Genomic DNA, 13721 nt, shown 5'->3' on the forward strand with positions numbered 1-13721 from the left:
GGAGGGAACCGGGCTCTGCGGGGAGGGCGGGGTAGGCACCGGGGAAGCCGCGTCCCCGCGTGGCCCAGCCGGACCCTCCCGCCCCTTCCCCACTCGCGTCCCGAGCCCCGCGCCCTGCTCCCCTCGCGGCCCGCGCTCCTGCCCGGGGTCCCGGGAGCAGGGTCGGGGTCTCACCGCGCGCCGCCCGCAGGCTCGCACTCGCTGCGGTATTTCCACACCGCCGTGTCCCGGCCCGGCCTCGGGCAGCCCCGGTTCATCTCTGTCGGCTACGTGGACGACACGCAGTTCGTGCGCTACGACAGCGACGCGGAGACTCCGAAGATGGAGCCGCGGGCCCCGTGGATGGAGCAGGAGGGGCCGGAGTATTGGGAGAGGCAGACACAGATCGCCAAGAACAACGAGCAGATTTACCGAGGGAACCTGAGGACCGCGCTCCGCTACTACAACCAGAGCGAGGGCGGTGAGTGACCGCGGTCGGAGGTCACGACCCCTCCTCGTCCCCACGCACGGGCCGGAGTCGCCCCGGGTCCCAGGTCCGAGGTTCGGGAGGAGAGCGGGGACCGGACCCGGTTTCCCTTTCGGTTTAGAGGCCGCGGGTGGGCGGGGCCGCGGGCGTGGGTGACGGGGGCGGAACAGGTGGGCGGGGCTGACCGCGGGGTCCCCGCAGGCTCTCACACCATCCAATGGATGTACGGCTGTGAGGTGGGGTCGGACGGGCGCCTACTCCGCGGGTACCGTCAGGAAGCCTACGACGGCCGCGATTACATCGCCCTGAACGAGGACCTGACGTCGTGGGCGGCGGCGGACGTGGCGGCGCAGATCACCAAGCGGAAGTGGGAGCAGGATGGGGAGGCAGAGAGATACAAGGCCTACGTGGAGGACGAGTGCGTGCCCTGGCTGCGCAGATACCTGGAGACCGGGAAGGACGCGCTGCTGCGCATAGGTGCGGGGGTCGCGGGCAACTCCTCCCTCTGCCCTCGGGCTGGGCTCAGTCAAGAGGAAGAGGAAACCCTCACTGGGGTCATGCCCCTGTCTCTGAGGGCAGACAGGGTCCCTGGGTCTCCTGATCCAGCATGGCAGGGACTGCACTGACCTCCCAGGGCTCAGCCTTCTCCCTGGACAGTTCCACACCTGTCTCAGGAGGGAGGAGAGAGGATCCCGACATCACCAACAGTGGCTCCTTCAGTCTGCAGCCCCTGTCAGCCATGGCCTCTCCCAGGCCGGGTTCTCTGCCCACACCCAGTGTGTGTGGACACTGAGTCCTGTCATCTGAGTGTGTCAGCCCTTTCACACCAGGACCAGAGTCTCCTTCACCTGATGGGAGACATGGATGCCCCTACCCTAGGCTGCTTCCCCAGTTTCTAGAACTTTCCAAAGAATACATCCTCTCAGATGCCTGTGTGTGAGGTTTGCATCCTTCCCACACCCCAATTCTGTCTCCTAGTATGGTCACGTGGGAACTTAGGGGAGCCCTGGACAAATTGTGGAGGGTTTTTTCTCTTCGTTTTTTCTTTCATTCTTTTGTATGTTTGGTTTTATTTTCAAAGTTGTCATTTTCCTTTTAGTGAGTTTTTCTTCCTCACTGGAAAGGTATTCCTTCTCTTCCTCCCCTTATGTTATCATGTGTATCAGTCTCCACAGGTGCCGTGGGGACTGACACTCTGAATAACTAAACAAGTTAATTCAGTAGGGGGTTTTCTTTGTTTGTTTTGTTGTTGTTGGTTTTTTCTTGAGAGATGGTTTCTCCATAGATTTGGAGCAAGTCAGTGTTCCCTTTAAACGAGAAAGATTCCTGGGAGCTTAGACTATTTTCTGCCAGAATTAGACATTCGGAGCCCCCTAGTTGGTGAGAGAGTTAATGCTGGTCAGCAAGATGGCCACAGTGATTGTGCCTCAATGGTGGCAGCAGAAGTTGGTGGCACCTCATGTACCTCCTTCTTCTTAGTCTCTTATTTTTATGTGAATTTAACCACATATATAAATTTATTATTTTCCATTCTTTCATCCTTTTCCTACATAACTTATGCTATAGAACATCACATAAGGATGGTGACCTGCTGGCTCATGTGGATTCCCTCTTAGCTTCTGGGTTCCCAGGAAACTGCAGTTCTGTGATGTGGGGACCAGCTCTACCTGCAGGTGTAATGAAGTGTTCAAACAGTCACATAGTTCAGTGTCATCATTGATTTAACTTTGTCTTTGCAGATTTCACTTTATCTTGTTAATTGTGGGGTTTCTTAAACCTTCCACACAGATCCCCCAAAGGCACATGTGACCCATCATCCTGGATCTAATGGTGATGTCACCCTGAGGTGCTGGGCCCTGGGCTTCTACCCTGCCTTCATCACCCTGAGCTGGCAGAGGGAGGAGGAGGAACAGACTCAGGATATGGAGCTGGTGGAGACCAGACCTTCTGGGGATGGAACCTTCCAGAAGTGGGCATCTCTGGTGGTGCCTTCTGGGGAGGAGCACAAATACACATGCCATGTGCACCATGAGGGGCTGCCTGAGCCCCTGACCCTAAGATGGGGTAAGGAGGGAGTAGGTGCAGAGCTGGGGTCAGGGAAAATTGGAGCCTTCTGCAGACCCTGAGCAGTGTCAGGGCTGAGAGCTGGGGTCATGACCCTCACCTTCCCTTCCCAGAGCCTCCTCAGTCCACGGTCCTCATCATGGCAGTCATTGCTGGTCTGGTTCTCCTTGGAGCTGTGACCATCATTGGAACTGTGGCCAATGGAGCTGTGGTGGCTGTTGTGAAGAAGAGGATGAGAAGCAAAGGTAGGAAAGGGCAGGGTCTGAGTTCTCTCTCAGCCCCTTTTAGAAGAATCTCTGCCTCGTTAGTGGGAAACACATCCACATCCTTCATTGCTGCTGTCTCTACCCTGGGTCTGCTGTCAGTTCTGGTAGCTTCCTAGGGTCGGGGACTTCCCTGGTCTCTCACAGCTTTTCTTCTCACAGGTGGAAAAGGAGGCAACTATGCTCCAGCTCCAGGTAAGAGTGGTGGGCAGGATTGTCCCTGAGGCCTGTGGGGTGAAGCTGGAGTATTTGGGGAGCTCTGGCAATACATAATAGCTCCTCCAGCAAATCTTCTAGGGGCCAAATTTTTACATTCCCATGAATATATATATATATTTACCCCAGGCAGGGACAGTTCCCAGAGGTCCAATATGTCTCTCCCAGACTGTAAAGGTGACCCTCCGGCGACTGACTTGGGGAGAGGCAGAGTGGACATGATTGGGTTTCAGGGACTCCCAGAATCACCTTTGAGTGAGTGGTGGGTTGTTGGGATGTTGTCTTCACAGTAATTGTTCATGACTCTTGTTCTGTAGCGTGAATACAGCTGCCTGGTGTGGATGGATGTGTTGAGGTCTCTCCTGTGACATCCAGAGCCTGTTGCAGGAGCATATCTTTGTCCTGGAATAACTCTGCAGACCAGTCTGTCCTTGAACTCTCAGAGATATCTGTCAGTCTCTGCCTCCAAGAAGGAAGTCACAGACTTCAATCTACCTCTGCCTCCCAAGTGCTGGGATTAAAGGTGTGTACCACCACACCCAATTACTCCCTTTTTTCTTTTTTACTTTTAAGAACTTTAACCTTGGGGCTGGAGAGATGGCTCAGTGGTTAAGAGCATTGCCTGCTCTTCCAAAGGTCCTGACTTCAATTCCCGGCAACCACATGGTGGCTCACAACCATCTGTAATGAGGTCTGGTGCCCTCTTCAGGCCTGCAGGCATACACACAGAATATTGTATACATAATAAATAAATAAAATAAATATAGAAAAAAGAACTTTAACCTTTACCCTGCATATATTTTTAACACACTGTAAACCATTTAGAGATTTTCTTAGTCTTTGAATCTCTCTTTACTGTATATCTCTCTTTTTCTAACTACATGAGTCTAAGGAGAGAATTAAAGCCATGGCTTTGATGGCTAGATCCAACAATTCTTTAGCTTTCATGGCTGAGGTACCGGCTGTAGCCATTTTTATTGCCACAACTCTATGGCATTTCAAGGTCCCTGCCAGCAAGCAAGCTGCAACATTCTGCTCACAAACCACACTCAGTCGGACTGCCTGCCTGAAAGAGTCAGAGTTTGCCCTGGCAGGATGGCCCAGAAAGCCGGCATTTTAAAATGGCGCAGCTTTTTTCCTGCTATGGCCAAAAACCAAAAAGCATGTATTCAGCTTTTCATCAACACCATTTAAATGTTTCGTGGCAGGATCTCTTAAAAGAGCTGCAGGGATTTGCAGCTAAAGCTGAGTCAGTGTTGGGACCACTTAAGTCCTGACCTTCAGCTGGATGTTGGGATTAATTGAGTCCTGGCTTTCAGCTGCTCTACCCTGCTAGAACCTTCTAATTGAAGTTACTAGAAGCTGTGCCTAGCTAGAGGATCAGAGGATGGGATTATCACCTATTGGCCATTGACTGCAGTGTATTTAAGTCTACATGGTGTTAATAAAGGGAGGCTTTTGGTATCAGTGTTACAAGGTCTACGTGTCAGTCTGTCTCTGCGTCTGTATTCTCAACCTCAAGCCTCTTTCCCGTAGCTCGCAAAACTGGGTTCTAGTGCACAGAGCACAGACACGAGGGTGCAGTGTGCGGCAAGTCAAGAAGCATCTCTTAGATAAGAGCGCTTACTTGCCTCTAGCAAACAGAGTAGACCCGAGAAATTGATGCTACCAAGAAAACATGCTTTACTATATTCTTTCCCAAGCTTTCTCAGGCTTTCTGGGGATTCAGTTATCCATGTCCGGGCGCCATTCTGTAGTGATGAGGCAAGCAGGCTTGCTTTTCATCCCACCCAGCTCCTGGCCACCGATTAGCTTTACCCAAAATAATTACATGGAAACTGTATTCATTTAAACACTGCCTGGCCCATTAGCTCTAGCCTCTTACTGGCTAACTCTCACATCCTGACTAACCCATTTCTATGAATGTGTGTAGGACCACGAGGTGGTGGCTTACCTGGAAGTTTCTAACCTACGTCCATCTTGGGCCGGAGCTTCATGGGGTCTGCCTAACTCTGATTTCTTTCTCTCAGCATTCTGTTAGGTCTACTCGCCTATCTAAGCTGCTGTCCTATCAAAAGGCCAAGGCAGTTTCTTTATTAACCAATGAAAGTAACACATAGACAGAAGACCCTCCTACATCAAGAGCCCCTCAGTTCACTCTCAGCAATAGTGTCTGATGTTCCCTGCGATCCTATGGACTCAGTGTGAAGAACTGGGGAGGTCAGCCCACCCTGCACACCAGGCCCCTATCCCTGCATTGCCCTGTTCCCTTCCATAGCCAACCTTCCTGTTCCTGCAGACAGGAGGGGACATCTCATGCTGTCCTGAGCTGCAGCCCTGACGTCCCGACTGAAAATAAGAATCTGAATGTGAACTTGATTATTCATGTCCTTGATCTCAAAGGTTGATTGGTGATAAAATAAAGGATTGAGATAGAGTTTATGGAGGAAATAAATGGCAACATGGAGAACCTCCCAGAATCTGTGTTCACTGTGCTGTGTGCACCTGGTGGGACAGGATGAGGCTGTGGGAGCTGAGTGGGAACAGGGCTGTGCCCAGGTAGAGCTCAGTGCATTGTTGGCTTTGACCAGGTCACTCCTCAGCTCTGTCTCCTCATTGCTCAGTTCTCTTCATCACTTAGAACCAAATGCTGACATCTGTGATCACAGGGACACTGGGATGGCCAGAGCCTTGTCCTGTCCCCAGGTTTATGAGCCGCCAGGGCTGCTGTGACAGGTCACCAGGGCTGCTGCCCTGGCTGTGATATTTCCACTGGCTTCTGTGTTGATTTCTTGTCTTTTTAGTTAGTATGAAGGACTAGACCTGTTCCTGTGAGTGGTGTCTGCCTCATTATCCTGTGTGGTCCCTGAGAAACAGCATTAAGAGGTGTTTTCCGTCCTTGTCCCCTCAAAGCCCAAATAGGCCCCTGCACTCAGGAGACTGGGATGAGAACATGAACTTCAGTCTCCTGAGCTCCTGCCTCCCTTCAGGCCCCTCCCTGGAGGTTCTCTCCTTCTTTCCCATCTATCAGAATCTAACCCAGGTTGTAGGATGGGCAGAGAAGAGGGATCCACAGGGTCTCATCTCAGATCTGTCCTCTGTTCTGCCCAAGGTCCCCTCTCCCTCTCTACTTCTGGGAATCATGGTGCTGCTTCCAGTGGAGACTCAATGATTTACAGGCTGAGCCTACTTTAGATTTATGTTTATTAAAAAAAAACATGATCCAGGGACTGAAGAGATGACTCAGGGCTTGAGAGCACTTGCTGCTCTTGCAGAGGACCCAGGTTCAGATACCAGCACCCACATGATGGCTCATAACCATCCTTAACTCCTGTTCCATGACATTCATTGCCCCTATGGACACCGTACAGATACATGGTAACAAACACTACTAGCAAGAAATCACTTATAGCTGAAGGTGATGGCACATGCCTTTAATCCCAGCACTCAGGAGGCAGAGGCAGGCAGATCTCTGTGAGCTCGAGGTCAGTCTGGTCTACAAGAGCTAGTTCCAGAATGGGCTCCAAAGATACACAAAAAAACCCTGTCCTGGAAAAAAAAAAAAGCTGGGCACTGGTAGCTCATGCCTTTAATCCCAACACTTGGGAGGCAGAGTCAGGCAGATCTCTGTGAGCTCGAGGTCAGTCTGGTCTACAAGAGCTAGTTCCAGAATGGGCTCCAAAGATACACAAAAAAACCCTGTCCTGGAAAAAAAAAAAAGCTGGGCACTGGTAGCTCATGCCTTTAATCCCAACACTTGGGAGGCAGAGTCAGGCAGATCTCTGTGAGCTCGAGGCCAGCCTGGTCTATAGAGGGAATTCCAGGACAGACTTAAAAACTACACAGAGAAACCCTGTCTCAAAAATAAAATACTATATTTAAGCAGAAAGCTTTTGGTAAAAGGTGTGTGCTAGGACTGAGCAGCACCACAACTAGAAACACAGCAAAAGGAACTGCCCTGTGGGTAAAGGGTTAGTCAGCCCAGGAGAAATCCAGGTGTTTGCCCAAAATATCAAAAGGGGGCTCATTGGGAAAAGGTTCCAAGGCCTTCCAGGTATAGGGCCTGATAGTTCTGTGATTGATAATAGCCTCTGAAAAGGTACAACAACAGTTTCCATATCAGTATTTGGGGCATCAGCTATTGCAGACAGGAGTAAAACCACAAAAAGTTACTCTTTGCTTAGATAAATTACAAACTTTAAATAATTTTCAAAAATGCTTGGAGACCTCAATTGGGTCCGGCCCAGTCTGAGAATTCCTACAAGAGTCTTAAAACCACTCTTTGACATTCTACAGGGGAATCCAGACCCAACCTCCTTTCATAAGTTGACACCTTGGGCAAGGCAATGTATTACTTTAATTGAAGAACAGCTTCCCTCTGCTCATATTCATTATATTGATTATAGTCAGCCTCTGCTGTTGGTAATTCTTCCCTCTCAGCATAGAACTACTGGAGTTTTTTGGCAGCAAGGACCCATCCTATGGGTACATGAACATGCGTCACCTGTAAAAATTGTTATCTCGTATCCATCAGCTGTGTACATGTTATTCAGAAAGGGTATAAACTTAGTTTACAAATCTTTAAAATGTTACCTAGTAAGTTTACTACACCATATACCCAGGCAAAAAGAACTTGGCTGCAAAATTTTGCTAAAGATTGGGCCTTGTTTTTATGCACTAATCCCTGCAGGTTTGATAATCATTATCCTTCTGCTAAGTTGGTCACCTTTTTCTAAAATCATCTGGTATGCTTCCCCAAAGTTATTCCTTTACAACCTCTGGCAGGGGCACAGAATGTGTTTACTGACGGGTCTTCTACCGGGACAGCTGTAGTGAGTGGTGTCCCTCCCAGATTTTGATATTCAGCCTGTTGATGCTAAATCTGCTCAAGTGGCTAAATTGATAGTTGTGCAATGGTCCTAAAAAATGCTAATATTATAAGCAAATTTCTTGCACCTTTGAAGACTACAGCTTATATTGACTCTGTATCTCGAGTCCAGATGCATTTATTGGCTATTCAGACATTGCTTTGGACCCAATCTGTTCCCTTTTATGTAGGACATTTGTGGGATCATACTGGTCTACCTGGTCTCATGAGCAAGGGGAATGCATTGGCTGATCAGCTTACTTGCCAAATTTGTACAGTTAGTCAAAAATATTATAAAGCTACAAAAAAAGCTCATAATCATTTTCATCTCAATGCTGGGTCTTTAAGATTTCATTTTAAGATATCTCGAGAGCAGGCCACTGATACATGATATGCTCGCTCCACTATAGCTTGTCCTTGAGGATTTTAAGGTATTCCTGTTTTATGAGAAATAGAGAACCCAGAGCAAAATTTAGCAAAGCCAATGCTGGTGTAGGCTGGACCATTTCAGTTTTTACAGTTTTTGGAACTCTCATGTAGGCAAAAGTCTAGAGACAGTGACTTTTAACATCCCATAATTTTTTTCCTGTATGGGCTGAGGCAAAAATAAGATGAGAATATGTATCCATGGTTATGTGAACATATTGCATATGCCCAAAAGAAGGAACATGGGTGACATCCATTTGTCATAAATGATTAGGAGCAAGCCCATGAGGATTAACTCCCAAATGGGGAACAGCTAAAAGTTTTATTCACAGAGAGCATTTTTTAACAAGACAGGACAGAACCGAGAGATCAAGTAGACACTGGCTTGTCAACTGAAGAGCTGCTGGGATCCCGAGCAGCTGGTTATGGTGGTCTGAGTGCCAAGGATTGTTCCTCTACCTATCAACCCATCCCATGCCATTGCTGTGGCTTCCAGAGCAGCTAGAGCTAATGGATTTCTCATTAGTCAGTCAGTTGCTTCTGCTAGCACAATGGATACCTTATGGGACAGGTTGCAAATGCCTTGGCCACTCAAAATGAGATAAACTCACAAATTAATATTGCAGTTAAAGTTGCAATTGGTTTTGGGTAAAGACCACGGCTAGGTTATACAGTTATAGGCTTAATGCTGTTATTCACAGACCCTGGAATACACAATTTAAAAATCGGCTCTTAAGATTATTCTAGCTAACTATACCAGGGTTCCTCCCACCAGCGCTGAGACCTTACTTAAAGGGTTCCTATTTGGGCAGACTTATTAAGGATTGAGCAGGCACAGCCTCCTTAGGAGTGCTTATATGTGCTGGAGCATCATCTCCATGTTTTCATGGTGCCAGAGCCATAAGCAAGCTCAGGTCAATGTCATCACTGGCGAGTCCTCTTAGCTATTGCCCCCGGAGGATCCTTCAGAGCAAATCTGGCTGAACTCAGTGATAGGTGGCTAGTGAGCCAATGATGGGAAAGGTTTTGAGGGGGCTACCCCAACCAAAGACAGGAAATGTGTTTTGACCTGGACTATTTCTCATGACAGGTAAGGGGTATTGTCTGTTATCCAATGCCACCTAAGCCAGGCCTAGTCATATAGTTTATATGAAAGGGAGATCTGTAGGGCCCATGTGTCCACCCCTGCTCCCAGGGTTCATCTTGAGGACAGTTCCTGTTTGTTCCTGTGTTCCCTCTGCCTCACCGGATGGTTAGCTATAGGGCGATTGCTTACTCTACCAGGGCATGGTAATTTCCTACCTGCCTGAGGGGAATTCCATTGTACAGCAGCTAGGTATACAAGGATTTTCCTAAGCTCAAATGAACGGCATTCAGCTGATCTCCTTTCAAATGTCCCAGGTCTCTTGTGTGTTCTTTCAGTCCTCAGGCCCTTGCCTGGCTCGCATAAGGCACAGTGGTGTGGAACTGTACCCAGAGTAACGAGGAGGAGTTACACTAACCTGCTTTCTGCACAGCCTCCTGCTGCTGTGGAACAGAGGCCCTGGTGAGCCCCACTTCAGGACAGGCTGGGTCCCCACACTCAGGACAGAGGCCCTGGTGAGCCCCACTTCAGGACAGGCTGGGTCCCCACACTCAGGACAGAGGCCATGGTGAGCCCCCTTCAGGATAGGCTGTGTCCCCACACTGAGGACAGAGGCCCTGGTGAGCACCCTTCAGGACAGAGGCCTGTGTGGGAAAATGCAGACAGGGCCGACTGTGGTGTGAGAGGTGACTGGGAAGGAGTGGACAGACACATGGACTCACACTGACAACTCACCTGCACATTCTACGATCTTCACACACGCACGAGGTTCATAGGACAAAACTCTTATGGGTGAAGTTTTCCCTTTCCCACCAGGGACCCAGACATCAAGAAAACTGGACACCTTAGGGTCTCACATCCTCCTTCCAGGGTGCCCATGTCTCCTGCTACACACAAGGCTGAAAACTGTCCAGGCTCTGTCCCAGGAGCCCTGACACCACTGCCATCACTGCCTTCCCAGAATGAGGCTGAGGTCACTGAGCAAGGAGAGCACCTCCCTCTGTGAGCCACAGGATGGGGAGTCAGAAAGGACAGGGACATGGGGTCCCCTCCACACCTGCCCTCCCACTTCAGTCAGACTTCGGTGGCAGATGCTGCTGCTTAATTCTCTAACATCCTGGGTGCCCCGAATAAGAATGGCCCCATAGGCTCACATGCTTGAGTACTGAGTCACCAGGGAGTGGGGCTCTTTGAAAGGATGAGAAGGATTAGGGATGTGGACTTGTTGCAAGAAATGTATCCCCAGGAGTGGCCTTTGAGGTTTCAAAAGCCCAAGTCAGTCCCTGTCTCACTGAGTCTGCTGCTAACAAATCGGGGATATAGCCCTTACCTGCTGCTCCAGCACCATGCCTGCCTGTGAGCCTGCATACTCCCACCCCAATGATAATGGACCAAGCCTCCAGAACTGGAAGCAAGCCCCATTTAAATGCTCTATTTTATAATAGACACCTTGGCAATGGTGTCTCCTCAGAGCTGTACATCAGTGACTAAGACACAGTCTATCTTTGCTTCTTCTGTCCTCCATATTCTATCCATCCAGCAGTCATTTCACCTAGAAGCAGAATGGATCCTAATGCTCATTAAGACCACACCCAAGGCACCATTCCTGTCCCTCCCCTAATGTCACTTTCCAGCTCTGCTCTGGCTCCTCAGGGCAGAGCAGTCCCATAGGGTCAGCCCTGAATGCTGTCCCAAACTGTGCAGGCCATTGGTGCCTCTTGGTGCAGGATAAGAAGCCTTATAAACTCAGGGCAAGAAGAAAATTGTAGCTGTCCAAAGAATAAAAGAATGTATCTTCTGAATCCTCTTTTAATTATCTATCTATCTATCTATCTATCTATCTATCATCTATCTATCTACCTATCTATCCATATCAATTTTCTACTTACCTACCTACCTCTCCTCAGTCCCTGCAAAATCAGATTTGACTGTTCTGAGGAAAGAAAATGTCCCCACTTCTCTTCCCTCTTCCTACTTTTCCTGGCTTTATCAGTCTCCTTTGATCATATCAGCAGCATCACCCTCTAGACAAGGAAAAGTCCTCAGCTTTGAGGGACAACGATGGAATTGGGACTTACCCTGTCCCCTCCTTTGTAGTCCAACTACCCTAACACTGGGACCTGCTGGTGGCCACATCAGAGGAGCAGCAGGGAGCACTTGAGTTTCAGGAGATCAGGCCACCAGGAAGCAGGGCACTGATGGGTGACTCTCCCACGGATCAGGTCCTGAGAACTTCAGCTCCAGAATGTCTCTTGCTGCTGCTGTGCCTTGACATGTTTGCCACTGCCATTTTCTCTGGTATCTGGCATGGTGTGAAGAGCTGTGGAGAGATCCCCGCTGCCTTTAATGTAGTGTGATTATCTCATCTCAGATTATATCCTGTTCTACTGGGCATTTTTACCTATGAATTATTAGGAAGATGATTTCCTCTTAAACTGTACTGTCTAATTAAGGTAATGATTTTATACACTAATAGTGTCAGTCTAAATAGATTGTTGAGGATTAAGGCTTTCTAACAAACGTAGAAAGGGATTATGGTAGGGGTTAGTTATTGGGAAAAGTTAGTTTAATATAGGTAAAGGTAGATACGGTGTTGTCCCACACCTGATAAAGCAGGGGCAGCAGAGGGTAGAAAATAGGACCAAGGAAGGGTCACACAGCTAGGACTCATGAGTTTCTCTTGAGAGGCTGTATATATACACTGTGGTTTAGGTTAATGATTAAGGAAAACAATCGAGTCCCAGGAGTTCGCTCAAGTTGATAATGGGAAATGTGCACATGGGTTTAGTGTGCATTGTAGCTGAAACAAAGCTTTAAACAATTGCCTTTACATAACTAGAATACAAAGAAATGGATGGTTAGCTGAGAGAATTGGACAAAGCACTAAAATAGGAAGAAGCCCAAGCTAAGACTTGGCTTCTTTTCCACAATTAAAGAAAAATCTCTGGGTCATTATGGAGGAGTTGGCAGTCCTTAGAAAATCCAACTGCATTTGTCCTTCACCGCACAGATCCAGACCAGAAGGTGGTCTTACCACCTCAAATTAAGCAAAATCCCTCACAGCTGTGCCCTCCATTTTGGGGTTTTAGTCAATTTCAGATATAATAGAGTCAAGTTGACAACCAAGAATAGACATCACAGTCTGTTTCAGAGTTCTAGAAACTTCCCTGGTTCCAGGCTTTGCAGCTCCTGTGACCCTCATGGCTCTGCAACCTCCCTACCCTCTTGCAGGGAGCTGTCTTCCCACGGGAGGAAAAGGATGGAAAGTTCCATCTGGATGTAAGTTTTATGAGAACAGCCTGAGACCTGAGACCCTCGCAGTGGTGTAGCGGGGAGGTCATGGGGCAGCTCAGCCAGCCATGGTTCCTCCTTCTCAACCTCATCCTCTGTGGGCTCAGGTAGAGTTCTGTTTTGTTCTTCAAGTTAAATTATTGCCCTAGACTCTGGTGCTTCTCTGTAATATTAAAAAGATGAGAGCCTGAGGGCCTCATGTGGGAGGGAAGATGGGAAAGGAGACCTCACTAGCTGCAGGAACCTGCTGGATGTGGGCTGTCATGGTCTGTTACAAGTTACCATTCAAGTGATTGACAGAAACTTGTTCTGCTTCAGCAGCAATCAAAACCTGACACGGGGTAAAGTGCAGAGATGAACACACAAGAATCACTCCAGCAAAGACCATAAGTAATAGTGGAGAGGGTGCCGGAAATGGCCTGCCCCTGCAATCAGATTCATGACTACCTTAATTGTCATCCTAGAATCTTCATCCAGTAACTGATGGAAGGAGATGCAGAGATCCACAGTGAAGCAATCGACTGAATCTCAAAGTCCAGTCAAAGAGAGGGAGGAGCAATTACATGAGCAAAGGGGTCAAGACCATGATGGGGAAACCCACTGAAACAGTTCATCTGAGCTAATGGGAGCTCACTGACTCCAGACTGACAATGGGGGAACCAGCATAGCACCAAACTATGCCCTCTGAATGTGCGGGACAGTTATATGACTGGGACAGTCTGTGGGGCTACTGGCAGTGAGGCCAGAATTTATCCTTAGTGCTTGAACTGCCTTTTTCTAGCCCATTCTCTTTGGAAGGATATCTTGCTCAACCTAGCCATAGTGAAGAGGGCCTTGGTCATGCCTCAAAGTGACCTGCTAGACTTTGCTGATTTCCCATGGAATTACCCTTACTGAAGAGTAGATTGAGGATGGTTTAAGGGGGAAAGGCCAAGTGAGCAGGAGAAGGAAAGGGAGTGGAAACTAGGATTGGTATGAAAATTTTCAAGAAAGAGAGAGAGAGAGAGAGAGAGAGAGAGAGAGAGAGAGAGAGAGAGAGAAACA

The 13721-nt window shown here is 48.5% G+C and overlaps 1 protein-coding gene across 2 annotated transcripts in view; it reads left to right on the top strand.

Moving 5' to 3' along the window:
- The window catches only part of LOC126495897 (H-2 class I histocompatibility antigen, Q10 alpha chain-like), a 9503-nt gene extending 5752 nt beyond the window's left edge, over nt 1-3751 (top strand). Inside the window, exons 2-7 of one of the 2 annotated variants that reach the window (XM_050133472.1) lie at nt 191-460; nt 668-943; nt 2255-2530; nt 2644-2775; nt 2956-2988; nt 3327-3751. In XM_050133472.1, the coding sequence (XP_049989429.1) occupies nt 191-460; nt 668-943; nt 2255-2530; nt 2644-2775; nt 2956-2988; nt 3327-3331 (992 nt within the window). In that variant the 3' untranslated portion in view covers nt 3332-3751. The remainder of the gene's footprint in view (nt 1-190; nt 461-667; nt 944-2254; nt 2531-2643; nt 2776-2955; nt 2989-3326) is intronic. The other variant, XM_050133471.1, reaches the window with a different exon arrangement.
- Nucleotides 3752-13721: the final 9970 nt, after the last annotated feature.

Source organism: Alexandromys fortis, unplaced genomic scaffold (assembly GCF_014885135.2).
Source record: "Alexandromys fortis isolate MF-2015 unplaced genomic scaffold, M_Fortis_MF-2015_v1.1 scaffold_679, whole genome shotgun sequence".
Taxonomy (NCBI): Eukaryota; Metazoa; Chordata; class Mammalia; order Rodentia; family Cricetidae; genus Alexandromys; species Alexandromys fortis.